Genomic DNA, 18812 nt, shown 5'->3' with positions numbered 1-18812 from the left:
TGGTTATATCATAAAACTAGTCAAAGGGATCTCCCTACACCCAGGATACAATATTAAGTTACTTTAACTTGTGTTTTAGATTTGTTTTGCTCTGTTAGTCAGTATAGAAGACATAGCTACCAACTGTTCCATATTTGACCAATTAACTCTGATTTCCAGTTTCCAACTGACCAATTCCGCTTTCTATGGTCAAAATACCATATGAATGGGCATCGTTAAGGACAAATATTGATAGCAAGCTTCCTAAAGGTGCCAAGTGTTCAACTTACCTGTCACTGAAAGGACAGGGGGAACAGAAAGAGTAAATAAAGTCTAAAGACTGTGTAACTGTAAATATTGTTTATTTTCCTGTATATATTTGGAATTAGCATTTAGAAGCTCTGTGTGTGCATATCTTCTTACACTTTATCCTGAAAACCAGTGATTTTGCAATGAAAATCACGAATTTGTAATATTAAGTAATTAATATGGTGCTTATTTATTCTAGTTTTTTTTTAAAAATTGTTTTATAAAAATAGATAAATACCCTTATCTACAGTATGTAGGAATCTCTTTTTTGTTATGATGTTCTTTTTAGTTATGTGTTAATTCATTATTAAATGGAATTTTGGGCATTTGATTTTTAAGAAATAAATTTATGTGCTAAAATGTGCTCAGGTGGGGATGGGGACACTCCTGTATTTGGTGTTTTGTGCACCCGTTTGCACAACTGTTTTTATCACTAGTAAATTCATTGGAGGATTGTTGTAAAAGTTTACATATACACTCATCCTATAGTCTGTTTGCTCCCAAATGAAATGGTACCTCTCAGACATCCAATATGGCTACCATCTTGAAAATTTTGTTAATACTGCTTGTCTTGAATGAGAGACATATTAAAATGGAGTTTTCAGCAAGAGACTTTTAATGATGTCTAATTCATTCTGAATAAAACTAATGCTGATCTGACATCTGATATGACTCAAGCGGCCATCTTAAAAACTTGCCACTGCTACTCCTGAACAAAAAAATTGTATCCTAAAAACTTCTTATGAGATATCTGGTTGGTCCTAAATTAAAATGTTGCCACTTACACACATCCAGTATGCAGCCACTGCTGTCAGTTTGAGAATTTTGTTGTTGCTCATCTTTCAGAATGAATGATTATATCAACACTTTTCACTACAAGACTTTTTATGATGAAACTTATTCCTAAACAAAAATAGTGCGGATACATCAGACAAAGCCACCACATTGGCAGCCATCTTGGAAATCTTGATATCACTACTACATATATATTAATGATCAGGCCTGTGTGGAGTTTTTGCCTGAAAGACTTCTTATGATGTCCAGTTGGTTTCTAATGAAAATGGTGTCAATGTGGCCTCCAATATGGCAGGTGACATTCACGTTCTGACGAATCTAATTATTGCTACTTCTTTTAGCTGTTTTTTCATACCCTCATCATTCTTTCACCAGAAGACTTAATATGCTGTCTGCTTAGGCCTAAATTGAAATGGTTCACATATGACATCAAAATTACTAGAATGGCAGCCATCTTGAAAATCTTGTTACTTCTTCAAAACAGAATGACTTATCATAGCTTATCATAGTGTCTATTGTCCTAAGTATAAATGACAATAATAACCCTTAGTATGGCCACCATGTTGGCCATCTTGAAAAATATTGTTATCTCCTCTTCTCCCAAAAAGGAAGGTATATCAGAATCGTTTATTCACCAGTAGATTGATACATAGATGGTCTTAAATGAAATTAGTGCTTTTCATTAATCCAATATGGCTGTCATGGAAATCTTACTGTTCCTACTATACATGAATAGCAGCAGATAATTATAACATCTTGCCTTTCTGACAGGCTCCATGTATATCTTGAAGCCTTTCTGACAGACTGTTAGGTAGTGTCCCTGTACATCAAAAATCCTTTCCAACAGGCTCCATGTAAATCTTAAAGCCTTTATGACCTTAAAGTCTTTATGACAGACTGTTAGGTAGTCTCCCTGTACATCAAAAATCCTTTCTGACAGGCTCCCTGTTTATCGTAAAGCATTTATAACAGACTCTTGGGGTAGTCTCATAAAGTCTTTCATTCAGACTTGGGTAGTCTTCCTGTATATCATAAAGCCTTTCTGACATACTGTTTGGGTCATCTCTCTGTAAATCATAAAACCTTTCTTGCAGTCTGTTGGGGGATTCTCCCTGCATATTGAAGCCTTTCTGACAGACTGTTGGGATAGTCTCCCTGTGTATCATAAAGCCTTTCTGACAGACTGTTGGGGTTGTCTCCCTCTAAATCATAAAACCTTTCTTACAGACTTTTGGGGTAGTTTCCCAGTATATCATAAGGTATTTCAGACAGACACTAGTGATACATTGACTTAGCAGTGTATATTACATGGTCATATGTCTCTAACTCAAATGTTAAGAAAGAGTCTCTAAGCAGAACAGCTTTTCATTTTAAAACTTCACATTTTCTGAGCCAGGTTTTTAAAAATTCCATTCAGTAAGGGTCATAATTGAACTTTGAAGATTTTAATTTTATCTAGGAAACAAAACCAGTAAAGACCTGAAATGTTTGTTTCTTATAGAATGGGAACCCTGCATACTCCTCACATACACATATTTAGTCTTTGATTCTCTCACGTACACATATTCAGTCTTTGATTCTCTCACATACACATATTCAGTCTTTGATTCTCTCACATACAGGTATTCAGTCTTTGATTCTCTCACATACACATATTCAGTCTTTGATTTTCTCACATACAGGTATTAAGTCATTAATTCTCTCACATACACATATTCAGTCTTTGATTTTCTCACATACAGGTATTAAGTCATTAATTCTCTCACATACACATATTCAGTCTTTGATTCTCACTTGGACCATGCTGAGAATAGTCACCTTTTTAGGGTTTTTAATATCTTTTTTCTTCTCATTTTGACTCTAGACAGCATGTATTAAGTTTAATTACAAGGGAAACATTCCATACCATTATTATCACAGAGATTGGATACATCTGGAATAGTGTACATGTATCAGTGTTTGGTGGATTACAATAAATAATGTAGTTATGGCCTTCAAGTCAAAGGTCTTGCTAGATGCTGCTAATTGATATATTGATCCTTGTAAAACAGAGATGCAGTTATGAATAGTGATCAACCAAGATGTGCATAATGTGGCAGCAGATTGGGGTGTTGGCTGGGTTTTCCTTGATATCCAAAGTAGAGCAAACAGTGTTGACTCAGATCTATGTATTGTTCTGACAGCAAACTGCAATGAATTAGAGCTGTTGGTATATCTTTCTGACAGAACACAGCATAGACTCAGATCTTTTGGTTTATTTTTCTGAAAGCAAACTCCATAGACTTGAGAGCTGTTGGTATATCTTTCGGACAGAACACAGCATAGACTCGGATCTGTTGGTGTATATTTCTGACAAAACAAAGAATAGACTTGGCTCTGTCCCAGTGTATTTTTCTGACTTAGAACTGTTGGTATATTTTTCTGACTTAACACAGAATAGACTCAGATCTGTTTTTTTCTTCTTTCTGACAGCAGACAATCAGTTGGTTCTGTACAGTTCATACTTGAGGATATTATTTGTGCACAGGTATATACAGTCACTGACCAAAGTAATTAGATGTATTGGATTTTTTCAGTGATGTTCTTTCATGATCTGTCAGGTTTTAACGGGTTGGATATGTGCATGTTTGTCACTTAAATTGCACTCAAAAGCAAGAGACTTGCTTGCTGTGTGATTGTGATTAGGATTTTTAGCTCTACAGGTCATAGACCAGAAGGACTTGTGGGATGATCTGTTACCTGTTGTCTATTTATCTGTTAGCACAAGTTATTATTGTAATTCTCCCAAACTACTTGGATGATTGCCACAAAACTTCACATGCGCATATTCATCCCATAGTTATATCGGTCCTAAATGAAAATTGCATGGCGACATGGCCATCAATAAAATCTATTGCTGCTACTCCTGAATGGATGGTTGCAACCCTGCCATCCCTTAAGATTTTGGTGTGAATTTCAAGACTCTCGATAGTGATTCATGGATTTCCGCGAAATGCAAAAGCATCCCAAATTGTCAGTTGGCTTAAATCAGGAATAAAATAACTTTATTCCATTAAGTACTAGTCAGAATAGCAGCAGTGGTCACTGATGCCAATAACGGTCCTGTATTTGCTATTCGCAACGTTAGTAGAACTATATCCAGTTGTTACTCTTTGCCCTGTAGCAAGCATTGTGAAGTATTTAATCTATATTAAGAACAGAACATTTACAAATGCTCGTGAACAAAACTGGGGCCAACTGATTTTTTTTTAAAAATGGCACATGTACATACTTGTAGCAACTGTAATTTTTTTAAAACAAACACTATATGAAGACAGCTTTTTCGAGTGGGGGAAGTTTTGAGATATTGAAAGATTAGCATATATCATAATTTGCTCAAGTTCATATTTTGCCGCGCATGCGCCGACATCACTTAACGGTTATCATTTGAGGTTTTCTCTTCTGGATTAATACCATTTCATAATTAAACTACACTATAGTTAAATGTTTTCACCTCCAAGGGAAAAAAATGTATTCCACAAGAAGTGTAAGTATAGATTGGAGTACACCAAAAAGTGGCCTTGCTTTCAGCCATGAAACATTGATGGACATTATGCTTTTTGCACATTTGGTTGCTGTGAAGTTTAGAATTGTGAATGTACACAGGGGCTCGTAACATTGCTAACAATTTACCTGTCGTACATGTACTACATAATAATATATGTGGGCATGTGGCAGAACAGTGTGAAAAAGCACACTGCTAGCAAAAAGCATATAGATATTGGGAAAATTTAGAGCACCCATAGCAAATTTCAGCTCTGGAGCACTTGAAGACACCTACTCAAGTCCTGCAAGCTACGAAAGCTGTAGCATTGTTTGTGAGTTTTCTTGTTGAATATAACCTGCCTTTCTCAGTTGGAGATCAGAGTTCAGAAAATAAGACAAACTTTAGTGCCCCCTTAGGTACTGAAAATTTGACTGTTTTAGTCACCAAGATTAAACAGCAGGCACAAAGCCTGTACTGTTTTGAAAACTAATTTATTATAGCCCAATTGAGGAAGTTTGCCACAGCATCATACTATGATAAATAGCTTGAAGTTTGTGTATATCAGTACATTTGGCTGCCAATAAATTTGTTCTTGTAATATGTTTTAGTTTTAGTTTGGGATTTTCATATAATGCAGTACTGACCATGAAAGTTGATGGAGCTATTGCCCTGGTATAATTTTTCACTAATTCTGTTTAAAATTCACAAATTGTTATCCCTCTTTTCACTAATTGTGAGTCTGGAGGGTTGGCAGCTCAGTGGTCATTATCAGCATGGGTTTTTCACTAATCCTGATGTCTAAAATATTGCCGATCTCTACAGCAATCTTGAAGATCATAAAAGTACTCTTATGATGTCTGATTGGTTGTCCATTATGGCATCACAGCAGCCATCTTGAAAATCTGCTACTTTTCCTGAATAGATGATCACATCAACATCAGGCTTTCTTTGCTTTCTTTTCTTGTAATCTAACTCTAAACCTTTAGCATAAGACTTCTTATAATATATTTGGTTCAGTATCAGAATGGGGTTGACCTGCTATCCAGTATAATTTCAATGCAAGTTATGAACATTTTATTATCACTGTTCTACAGAACAGAAAATTGTATGAACATATGGGTTTTATCAGAAAACTGTATGATGTCTTGTTGGTCTTAAATGAAAATGGTGCTGATTCAGCATCTGACATGTACAATACCTTGTTGTCACTTCTCCTGAAGTTTATATATGCTGTACATGGTACATCATATAATTGGTTCCTAGACACTTCTTGCAGGATGTAATTGGTTCTGAATGAAGATAGTGTAGATCTGACCATCAGTATGTCAGTTTGTGGCTGTATTGAAAATACTTGAATAATGCCAGTTCAATGAATTGGCTATTTAAATATAGAAACAAAACATGGATTTTATCATACATGGCATGTGGCTGCATTTTTGACAGCGATACAGGTTTATTCCTCTTTAATCCATATCATGTTCCGAGTTGAAGGTTGTGACAAAGAATTTGAACCACACCTCTCTTGTTAATGTATTGACTCAGATGTATATGAAAATATTTTTGCTTCTATATTTGTTTTGCTGGAGTTTTTTTGAGAACATGTGAAGTGGTTTAAAAACTCTGCAGTTAGAATAAATAAAGGTCTGAAAAATCATTGCACATATTTAATCCTTGCAGCAGAGGTTGCATTTATGACAATTGGAGGTACGTATCTTATAATCTGCTTCTTTGTCAAATCTTTACTTTATAGGTTATAGGATATACATCATTAAAAATATTAGATTCGTGTCCATTTAAAGTTTCAGGCTATCAAGCCAACAGAAAGATGAGACCGAAGGCCAGTTTGCATTGGTGGCAGTGTATATAAGTAATTTGTAGATAATCATCAGTGGATGCATGTACTAATGTTTTGTCCTGGAGTAATTGAGATTTTTTCTTTGTACTTTCAGTTTGTGAATATTATGCACATATTGAATGCCAGGATTTTGTGGTCAGTGACTGCAAGGAGTGTGCTACGTATGTTCCACATAAAGATTTGGTGAGTTATAGAAGGATTAAATTAGGTTGGCATTTAGTTAAAATTTCTGATGAAAATTGATCTTGTATTATGAATAAAAATGGCCAGAAAATGGGTGAAATACTTGGCATTGAAGGATCTTTTTCAATGTATGAAAGTGCTAAACATTTTCACTGACCCTGAATAAATAATTGCTGTGCCATAATGTTCTAATATTGTCTGTCTATCCATTTGGCTGTTACCAATTTGATTTCTGAACTTTGGTTGACACCATCAACAACTACCAAATTTTTCGGATGGCTTTCACTTGGGGAAAGGCGGAAAGCTATTGATTTCAGGCAAACAGAGGTCAAGGTTAGTATGACTGAAAGAAAATTGGTTTCCACAAAATAAACAAGTTCTCCACCGTCTACAGTTACCGAAATACTGTGGATAGCATGAATTGTGTGGGTGGAAGTAACCTATTGAATTCAGTATCAAAAGGGCAGAGGTCAAGGTCACTAAAAGAGGAAAAGTGGTTTCAGTACAATAACTAGAATTCTCCAGTATCTACAGCTACCAAATATTGGTGATGGCTTGCACTTGAATAAAGCAGAACCATGTTCATTTCAGGCTCAAACGATCAGAGGTTGTGCCTCAGCCAAATTTTGTGTCTGTTTTGTACTTGGAGTAAGAAAGTGTGTGCGTGTGTGTGACATGGATTTTTAACGTAGCTTTAACAATTTTTCAGTCATATCACTACGATGTCTGCAGTGTGGCAGTGTATAGTGATGTCTAGCACTGGGGCATCATGCCGCAGACATGTAGCATGATGTCCCACCCAGTCACATTATCCTGACACCAGGCCGACCAGTCCTAACACTAACCTCTTAATGCTGAGCGCCAAGCGAGGCAGCTGTTTGTACCATTTTTGTAAGTCTTTGGTATGAGTCATCTTGGGATCGAACCCACAACCTCCCACATCTGACGCATACGCTCTAACTACTAGGCCACCGGATGGGTAAGAAAGAATGTCATTGATGTTTGAGTTAAAAAGGTCAACTGTATGGGTTACTAAATGGTTCTGCACAAAAAGTTTCAGTTATGAAGGTGAAGGATAATTAAATGTGAGATATTCACATTACATTTGTTTTTCCTACATGGAATCTGTTCAGAAGATTTATGGCTCTAATCAGCTTTCTTACTCAGATTCAAGGAGGATTGTGATAACTTCCAAATAATGTTATATATATTAAATAACATGAAGTTTTCAATCAGCCTTTTCTTCTACAACTTTTGAAATTTTTTTCAGCACCCTAGACTTTTTTAAACAAACCTTTAACATCTAAAAATATTGTAATGACGAGTAAGTAAACTATCAGTTTTCAATCACAGTCTTGTGGAAGTTTGTTTTCCAAAACTTTCCCTGTTATATCCCAATTTAAATGTGAAGTGTTCATAAATTCAAAACAGTCTGTTCATGTTTATTAAGTGCTTTTATGTATTGAAAATTATAAAAGAAAGCCTTGTTAGATCTGTATGATCTTGAATGCAGCATTAACAGGAAATGTGAAATAAAATGTTTCTCTTGGTATTAAGTTTTTTAAACTTTTATCTATTATTTTCCTTGAAGTCAGCAATGTATTTAAACTTTCCCGAGTTGAAACACTTTTTGGACGCAAAGTTTGGTCATTTTATCAAGATGGCCAGAATTTTTGTCATTTTTCGACATGGCCAGTAAAGAAAGACATGAATAGAGTATATACTTGCTTATAGGTTGAGTCCAACTGCAGACAGCATAGGTCATGATCTGCAATTCCATAATGTGCTAGCAGATCAGGGTCTATGTTTTTTTGGGTGTGTGTACAGATTACTTCTAACAAACTGCAGAGACCCAGCTCTGGTGGTGCACTATGTGAACTAGGTCTATGCAGATTGCAGGTGGACTTTAAAATGGTCTTATGGGGACTAAAATGTGACACTAGTCGGCAGATAAAGCTGGGCTACAGAGGTGACAAATTTAAGAAAATTAGTCATTTTTTAAAAGACTTTTATTGTTTTATAAAATAAAAGAGTGGTATACATCATAAGTAAGATGAAATTCTGTAATGGTTTAATTTTGCAAAAATGTGATGACATTATAATAGTATAACATTGTAATAGTGTGATAACACTGTAATAGTGTGATGAAATTATAATAGTTTGATAACTTAGTAATAGTATATTTAATACTGCAATAGTGTAATAATTTGTAAGAGTGGGATAATATAATAGTGTAATAACATGGCAATAGTATGATTACATTAGTTTTGCAATATTTCAGACACAAGTAGTGCATTATCATCACTGGAGGGAAGGAAATCTACCTGCCAACTCGAAATGTCTGGCATGTAAGAAGACATGCTGGTCGTCGGAATGCCTGGCAGGAATGAGATGTGAATGGTGTGGAGTCACTGTAAGTGTTTCTCCCTTCCCTACAAGACATAGGTCAGATGCATGGTAGATATCACATTTTAAACTGCATTGTAATTGTTATTGTTGCCAATACAGATATCATTAATAACTGTGTTTGACTTGAGAAAATTCCAGCTTACAGAATTATGAAACTTCATGGTTCCATTCATTTTGAATATGACTACTTGGCATTATTGAAATTAGTTATAGACCTGCCAACCCTTAAGATTTTGCCATCTTATGGAAATGGCTCTTAAATTACGAACTAATGGAATTAAATCACTTTTTTACAGAAATGCGATCTGATACTCAACTGGCTTGTCTGTTTTGGATCCAGGTTTTATATTAGATTAAGTGGAATTAGCCAGGAAACATAACTTACATACTAGAATATCTCAGACACTTTAGACTGTGTGTATTTTGTGATGCAAAACATCTGCATGATCTAGCTGTTGCTTATTTTTTTTAAATGGCTTGCATAAAGTGACATGTCAGGACAAATGGGGTGACAGAGGACTGAAAAAGTTTATAAGTGCATAAGAATAGAAAGGTAATATTAAGATTCCTGGGGTAGAAAGCAGGGTGGGCAAAAGTTGTTTTAAGGACATCACGTGGTAATTTGAATATGCCACATGGCAGGAAAGATGATTGCCATTGCCACACCCCATGTGAAATTTAATTTATCTTTTTAAGGATTACATTAAATTAAGAGATACCAAGAAGTCATAGTGCTTTGTAGGCTTTGGAACTGCAGTTTGTGAAATGGTACTGAAATTAATTATGGTTGTAGAGAACTTTACAAATTTTAGAGTTGAATATGATGTTTACTGTCACTGTCTTGAATCACATTTCTAGACTTTGTAATGAATGTTTTCCCGCTTGGCAATAGCAGTACATGATAATATGTTACACAGAACTGAAAACTGGCCCAACTTAGGGAGAAAAAAATCGACTGCCTTACTGAGAATGACTTGTTGGAGTTGGCAGGTCTGTATTTTGAATGCATGACTTTTGGGTATTAGGATGAGGCATTGGCAAAACAGGTGATGTACAACATTTGGAAATATTCTGTTTTTTTTTTCTTCAACAAATTGTGACCTTAAGTAACAACAAACTCATTCTGTATGCATACCATACAAAAGAATGGTGGGAAGAAAAATATCAACTGCTTGCTCATTTGTACAAATAAATGTATAGTAACAACTGGGAAATAGTAAATCCAAGCAAAGCATTTTTGGATCCATTTATATCTCAGTTTAATTACTATATCTTGATCTTTTGTATATTAGAGTTGATGTCACCACTCACAGCCATGACAGTACAAATGTTATCTCTAACAATTTAGCTAAAACTTAAAAATAAACCTGTTCATATGGCATAATAATATACCGTAACCTCATTCTGTAATACACAAAATCATGTTTATATAAGAACACATTACAGTAATATTTAGTATTCATCATAAAAGTGGAAAGAGTGGTCCCAAAGGCTCATATTGAATCAAAAAGTGAGATCATTAAAAAAAATGGATTACAAATCTCTTCGCCTGTTTCTGGTATGTGCAAAAATTTTTTAAATATTTGTTATCAGTCTCTCTTTCTTTGGACCTTAAGAACCTTCTGAGTAGCAATTCTCTTCTGGTATTTTATTTTGGATATTGAAATCATTTTTCCTTGCATTGTGCAGATTGGTTTTTGCTGAAGATTTGATCTTCCATTTGCATCCTAGCTGTACTGGTCATAGACCATAAGAAATATTCAGTATGGCCACCCTAGTAGCCATCTTAAAGATCTTTTTGTTGCTATTTTTGAATGGAAAGTCAGATCATCATGGGCTTTTCACCAGAAACTTTATTGTAATTTCTAGTTGATCCTTAGTAAAATTTGTGCTTATCTAATATCAAGTATGGCTGCCACAGTGACGGCTTGTAAACTCTTATTGCTGATCTGACCTCAGATATGACTGACACAATGAATATATTGAAAATGTTGTCACTAATTCTACTGAATCGATGGTCATATCAAGATGGTATTTCATTAAAGGACTTATTACTATTTCACCTAGATGTCAAGTCATATCAACATTGGGTTTTCACCAGAATAATTATCTAGTTCCTCCAGAAGGAAAATGGTGCCAATTGTAACAGGATAGACCTGAATGGATGCTTGGATCAAATGACAACACAACACAGTGTGATGAAAGGTGGAAATTTATTAAATGAATTAATAAAAATATATATATCCTACAAATACAGTGATTCTTTCATGCTCTAAACATAGTCTCATTCAGTTACTTTATCCGAAGTCACAAATAGGAAAACAAACAAAAATTATATATTCAAATGTATGACGGTAAGATTTAAAAAATCTCATGTACTGAAAATAAGATTCAAATAATCTCATGGAATGAAAATAAGATTCAAATAATCTCATGTAATGAAAGTGAGATTCACATAATCTCATGTAATGAAAATAAGATTCAAATAATCTCATGGAATGAAAGTGAGATTCACATAATCTCATGTAATGAAAATAAGATTCAAATAATCTCATGGAATGAAAATAAGGTTCAAATAATCTCATGTAATGAAAATAAGATTCAAATAATCTCATGGAATGAAAACAAGATTAAAAAAATATGTAATGAAAGTGAGATTCACATAATCTCACGTGATGAAAGTAAGATTCAAGTAATGTCATGTAATCAAAATGACTCGATTGTACTCAGTTGAAACAACAATCAATTGAAACAAAAGTATGACTCGATCATTTGTACAGCTGAATGTTTCATAAATATTTGTAAAATCTTGCAAATGTGTCCATTGACAAACCACACAGTTCTCCTGAATTCTTGGGTTGGCCCACACTTGTATCGGTCACATACACCCTTCATGGATCCACCATGCACATAAGTTCATAAATTAGCGGTTTTCGTCTTTATACGACCTTGATGGTTACATCATCTTCCATGTCCATATAGACACAGACGGCCAGACAGCCTGATACACCCTCACACACATACATACAGACAGCACACAGTTTTCCTGAATTGGGTTGACCCAGTTTTATTGGCCACACCCACCTTTCATGGATTTGCCATGCACACAGACATATGTACAGACAACTAAGTAAAACCAAACTGGTCATAATAACAAGTACGAAATTAAAATCTATAGATACATAAATTAAACCCCTAATAGCAACTTGTAACAATTCAAAAGTTCACAACATTTCAAAGCTGCATAGTATAAAAGGCATCATTTCATGATACAGCATTAAAAGCTGAATATGCTTCACATACGAAATAAAAATGTAACACTTACCCCTATGGCTGTAGAACAAAAATGGAGAATGTTCACTCCTTGACAAGATCCAGAAGACCAGTGTGTCATTTAGATAAAAAAAACTTTCCATAAATATACAGTTGAGTAAGTGTTAGTAAAGGTAAAATACCTGTGCATACCATGCTTTTAGTGTGTCTTGCCGCAAGCGATCTAGTCACTTATCTAGAAAAACAATTATCCACCTTAGGTAACAATGTACACATGTGCAATGAAAATGAACAAATCGTTCTAAGGTGAAACCAAATTATTTCTTGCCTACTTCTGTGATACCGATCTGATTGTAAATATGGCAGGTACGTATTGAAAATCTTGTCACTATTTCTCCTGAAGGGATGGTTATAACACAATTTTTTTCTTTCTTAAAAGTCTTCTAAGAGTGTCTAGTTTGCCCTAAATGAAAATGGTGTCACACTTTCATCCAGTATGGCTCTTATAGAGGCTAATTTGAAGATCACTTTCCTCAAAAATATTAGAAATGGTCTCAACACTGAACAGTAAAAAAAAAACACAAAACAGATGTGTTGGTTCCCTTCACTGATTCTATTGCATTCAGCCTCTGAATAGACAAACTAAACTGATGGGAGAAATCTGATGCTGTAAACCCTTCATGGCAAGTGTCAGTTCAATACATTTACCTGTATAAACTGTATAGAAGTATCATTATCTGTGGTATTTATCAGTGGTCATAGAATTTCTGACAATGGAGTAAAAAGTATTGATAACTGCTAATTTCATAGAACTCTGAGCACTGATTAATAAAACCTGTTTCAAACATGGTGATTAATTTACTTAACAATGTAAGATATTGTTGTCCTTGAGTTCTATGAAATGGCCCTGGAATAGTTTTGGAGAAGTTGTGAATTAGTCTTTCTAAAGTCTGCAGGAACTGTGACATACACAGCATAGAAATAAATGGTTTAGTGTCAGTAGTCAGTACAGGAATGTGTTCAAAAGTTTTCTTGCAGTTAATGTTATTTTCAGCAGTCCAAAAAGCAAGTTTCAGTGTTATTGTGTACCAAGGTAAATAGCTATTGAAAGGGAGAGTTGTTTGCCAATTTTCTTCACACACACACACACAAAAGATATATATATATATATATATATATATATATATATATATACACACACACATATATATATAGATAGATAGATATGGTTAAACTTTAGTCTGAAACATTACAATTAAATCGAAATCATAAACTTTTGTGATAGATGGATGCCAGCTTCGAAATTAATAGGAATAATACATTGGACAAGATTATGAGAATAGATTTGTTCTTCTGCACCGTCTATAAGCATTTAAGTAAAATTTGGTATTGGTATTTCAATATTTCAACAGCATTATCAATGTTTGTCTCTATGTATGGCTAGGCAAGGCAACTGATAAATACCACAGGTACAGGTATGAAATTGACACCGTTCATGGTTGTCTTAATAGCATCAGCATGTCGTACATCAGTTGGCTAATTCGCTGAAGTGGATGGGAGACTGGGAAAGGAACCAGGTCTTCTAGCATGTGCTAACTATTAAGTTTTCCAAAAATGATTATATTGTTATAAGGGTAGACAGAGTTGTCACATACAGATGTAAATTACTTTTGTTTATGAAAAGTGTACCTAGTTCAGTTACATGAATTTTACTCTTGGTTTATTCAGGCTCATGCCAGCTGTTACAAGGTTCTGCCTGCAGAGTGTAACTTTGGAAGTTTGCGAGAGATAATGTTGCCTCCCAGCTGCTTGACAATACCTCGAATGGATCTAAATATGGAAACCATCTTAGGATTATCAAAAAAGACAAGTAAGGGACTAATTGCCAAGATTAGAAGCTTTTTCTCATACATGAAGTGAGGTTTGATTTTTTAAAAATTAAATTTTGACAAGGCTTGTCATGATAGACCACTTGTTCTCAGAGACTACGGATTTATTTGTTAACAGGGTTCTAATATACACTAAATAAACTTGAATAAATCCCAGTTTTTTATGAATTTCAGTTGTTATAGCAGAAATTATATATAAAGTGTACAAGAGGGTTATGCAATTAATGCAAAACCATGTGTTTTGTTCCAAATCGAGAAAAGAACTTGATTATGATCAGATGAAATATCAGAATTGTTTTTCCAAGTTGGAACAAAATAAATAGCTATATATATATATATATATTTGTGTATGATAAGTCCCCAAATAAGTAATTGAATCATAACTAACTGACAAGAAGGGGTTTCATAAAGAGGAGGAAGGGAATCTGTACTTAAACAGTACATGCAGTTCTAATTCTATGTTTCTGACCAGAACACCCATTTCATTTGATCAAAGTTGGAGATAAGCAGGGAATTCGTCTTTAATTGCAGAACATATACATAATTGAATTGTACTTAAACTGGTCATTAATTAAATTTATTGAGTTTTTACTTAAGTTTCAGAGGTCATGGAACTTCCCACAAAGTATACAGTTCACAGTCATTCAGATTCAGTATTTTTAGAGCTCTTGGATTTGTGACTGTAACGCTAGAAAAAGTAGTTACAAATCAGAGCTGAGTTTCCATTTGTAACTTCATATTTGTCGATAATACTGTATGTATCCTGATTCTGTCATTACTAGTTCATAACTAAAGTGTGTCCATGGACTTGCCATAGGTTTTCATGTCGGAATATCAGATTGTGAATGTACCTGTGACAGTGTTGCAAACATACCTGTGACGTAAAAATGTGAATGATGTAAACATGCCTGTGACAGTTGTAAACATGCCTGTGACAGTGTAGTAAAATTGTGACACTGATGTAAACATGCCTGTGACATTGATGTATAAATGCCTTTGACATTGTAATAAATTTACCTGAGACTGAGAGGTAAGCATTCCTGTGACATTGATATAGAATTTATACCAGAGCACTAGATAAGCAGCATATTTGGATGGAAATTTTTGTTTCAGCAGATGTGGAAACCCTGAATTCACCTGAGTTAAGGATTGCAATTCATCAACTGGTTGAAAGTGGCTTGATCATCCAATATATTACTGATCCTTAACATTTGTTAGAAGTTTGTAAAACATTCCTCTGGTCTCCATTTTGCTTGTAGAATAAATTGCTCCCATATTTTAGACATGGCATCTAAAAAGAAGAGCCCCCCAAAAGTTGTATTTCATATGATGTGCAACAAAACAACAGGATATAGTTGCAACTTATTTTGGTCACCAAGAGGGATATGACAGTAAATTTGGTCTGTAGATCCTTTCATCTATTCCACATTCAAATTTCAGATGTTAATTCACATAATTATTATTACATATCAATTAAATTTGTCATTCAGTTTGATATTCTTCTATGACTAAGCGTTGGTCATGTGTTTATGATGTCAGCTTTACTCAAAAATGGAAATTTCACATACGACTTGAGCACAGGAGTTTTGAAGTATTTTAACTTCTTATGCATATTTGGTTAAAACATTTGATATGTAGGAATAATGATTAAAACGTGGCTTTGCCATCAGGTTCAAATGTTTATCATGCTCTGGCAAATGTTTTCGCACAGCAGACCATGCATATTGCCTATACTGATGAGACCTTTGCTATGTTTATCACTTTTCTGTGTCATGGTTTAGCAGAAATTTAGTCCCAATATATCAAACCCATCCAGTTTGAGTCAGTCCACTAACTTCTTGAATTATTTCATTGTGCAGAGGATGTAGGAACTAGTTCTGTCCATATAGGTATCTGTCACGCTTTTGCTTCCAGATCATAACTCCAAAATCATTCAAAATATCTCTGTGCAACTTGGTCCAAACATGTATTTTGTTTTTTACATTTCTTAGGTGTCAGTATTTTCTTTTTTGTCTATTTTTCTGTCTGCCATGTCATTTTCCTTTCATGGTATACTTAATAGACTAGTGGTTTAGATATGCTTTGTCAGTTTCAATATTTTTAATATCTGAGTCCATTTATCTGGCCATTCATCAGGCCATTATACACACTTTCCTCTGATGGTAAACTTGATAGATGAGTGGTATCAATGTGCCTTTTGTTATTCACACTTTTTTAGATTTAATATTTGTGGAGTTCATCCCAAGCACAAGATAAGCAGCATATTTACATATTTTTATGCAAAGAAATTGAAAAAAAATACATAAGGAAAATTTTAAGTTGAAATTACACAAAACATTTTGACTTTAAACATTTAGTCCAAAGTTGTTAGCTGTAGTGTGCACAGTTTTTGTCATGGCACATTGAACATTATAAACTATTCTGTAGGGAGAAATTTTGTTTGTTTTGTTCACATTTGATATGTTAGTAAATGGTCACTGGGAGAATGCTAACTCAAACCATGCAACTGATCAGACCAACTCAAATGGTGCCATATGTAATTGAACACACTCAAATGGAGCAATAAAATTGAACACAAACTCAAATGGAGCCATATAGTTGAACACATTGCTCAAATGGAATCATAAAATGAAGACGCATACTCAGATAGTGCCATACAATTGTACACACTCAAATGGAACCATATTGTTGAACATGCCTGTTGAAATGGAGGCATTAAATTGAATACACCAGCTCAAATGGAGCCATATAATTGAACACACCAGCTCAAATGGAGCCATATAATAGAACATACTCAAATAGTGCCATATAATTGAACACACATGCAAATAGAGCCATAAAATTGAACACATACTAAAATGAAGCCATAAAATTGAAGACACATACTCAAATGAAGCCATATAATTGAAGATGCATACTCATATGAAGCCATATAATTGAGTACAATACTCACATGGAACCATAAAATTGAACACACATGCTCAAATGGTGGCATATAATTGAGAAAGCCAGCTCTAGTGGAGCCACATAATTGAATGCACATGCTCAAGTGGAGCCATAAAATTGAACAAGTTTACTCAAACAGTGGGATCCTGTGTTATTTAAAGAAGAAATCCAGGACTGCTTCCATTTGTGTGAATAAATTTTGTTTAGGAGTTTATTATGTACCAGAGTACTTGACAACAGAGCTGTGCTTGGAGAGTGAGTGTCCAGAAATGTGCCACAATTCTTAGAAGTGAAATGAAAAAGTTCAGATTGTCAGATTTTCTTCAAATTTGTTAAGAAAAAGATAAATGAAGATTCATAAATCTCCAAATAAATGTAGTTGTAGTTAGTGATGAGAAAATTTGTCTGGTTCATGGCACAAATTTCCAGTTTAGGCTTTTTTCCCAAATAGTTTTTCAACTTCACATGCTGAATTTAAATGCTTTCTGAACTTGTGAAAAATATAGAGCATTATGTTAATGACGACCTAATACCAGTGGGGAATGGATACTTTTAGCTGAACTGTCTCTGGGGCCAAGTGATGTTATGGTATGGCTCATTGGCTTGCATGCATGTATCAGCAGTTGCTATGTTAGGCTAAAGAAAATAGCATCACTGAACCAATTTTGATTAAATTTGGCAGAGTATCCTGGCAGAAAGGGATTTCAGACTTTTTCAGATTACACTGATCCGCTGTCAGATATGGCTGCTGTTACTAAAAGTGGTAACAGCCTATGAAATAGCTTTTTTTTTTACTTGTGACTGAACTTTTAGTGAAAAACCAGGCTTCAAAATATCATGGAATTTGCGTTTGAGTCATAATCTTTTTTCCTCTGGGTATGAACTGTATATGTAATGCCAACATTTTTATTTACATTTCATTCATGTATTCATTCTTTCTTTTTTTCAGCAGCACCACGTAAGTATAATTTCAGATTTAAAAGGCCTCCTTTTAGAACATATTTTGGAATCATTGAAGTGTTAAAAAAAGGGACATAATCTGTACTTGTACCATAAAACATTTCAGTATTATTATGAAACTTATCATAGCAGTGTTAAAGATACAACTAATTGCACCATATTTCTACAAGATTGTTGGTTTCATAATTTGTTTAAAAAAGAAGTTTGTTGCATGATGAATAAAAAAAGGGAATTATTTAGTTTGAGTAAATTCCTCATAAAATCTCTAATTAGTATCATACAGATTTTTGACATATTGCAAAAGGTGAGGGAAAATATTCAAGATTATGTATTTAAATCTGTGTTTGTTTCAAACTTAATATATATCAACTGAGCAGTTTACACAGAAGAATCAGGTATGTGTATTCCACTCTTCTATGTTCAGCAAATGGTATTGAGATTTCTGTCATCATAGAGCAATAACTTACTGAGCATTTTCATTCCAATGGTTCAGTTTTCATATATTTAAGGAATAGCTTGACCCATATATTTTTTGTCAAGCACAAGTTGTAAAATTTGTAAGTATCATTACCTCCTATAGTATTGATGTATCTTAATCAGGTTTTGTATCTGATACATTTTGGAATAATTTAGATCTTGAGTAATCCAGAGGTCAGATGTTTAAAAGTTGAGGCCACAGTGGAAATAG

The 18812-nt window shown here is 34.2% G+C and overlaps 1 protein-coding gene across 1 annotated transcript in view; it reads left to right on the top strand.

Moving 5' to 3' along the window:
- Positions 1-18812, top strand: part of LOC149787195 (diacylglycerol kinase theta-like) — a 124027-nt gene that overhangs the window by 31775 nt on the left and 73440 nt on the right. The window contains exons 4-6 of the mRNA XM_089977698.1: positions 6559-6647; positions 8929-9060; positions 14058-14199. Of these exons, the coding sequence (XP_089833824.1) occupies positions 6559-6647; positions 8929-9060; positions 14058-14199 (363 nt within the window). The remainder of the gene's footprint in view (positions 1-6558; positions 6648-8928; positions 9061-14057; positions 14200-18812) is intronic.

Source organism: Sinohyriopsis cumingii, chromosome 12 (genome assembly GCF_028554795.1).
Source record: "Sinohyriopsis cumingii isolate HCF-2022 chromosome 12, ASM2855479v2, whole genome shotgun sequence".
In the NCBI taxonomy this organism is placed as follows: Eukaryota; Metazoa; Mollusca; class Bivalvia; order Unionida; family Unionidae; genus Sinohyriopsis; species Sinohyriopsis cumingii.
The sequence above is the reverse complement of the archived record's forward strand: the minus strand, read 5'-3'. Positions and strand labels throughout refer to the sequence as shown.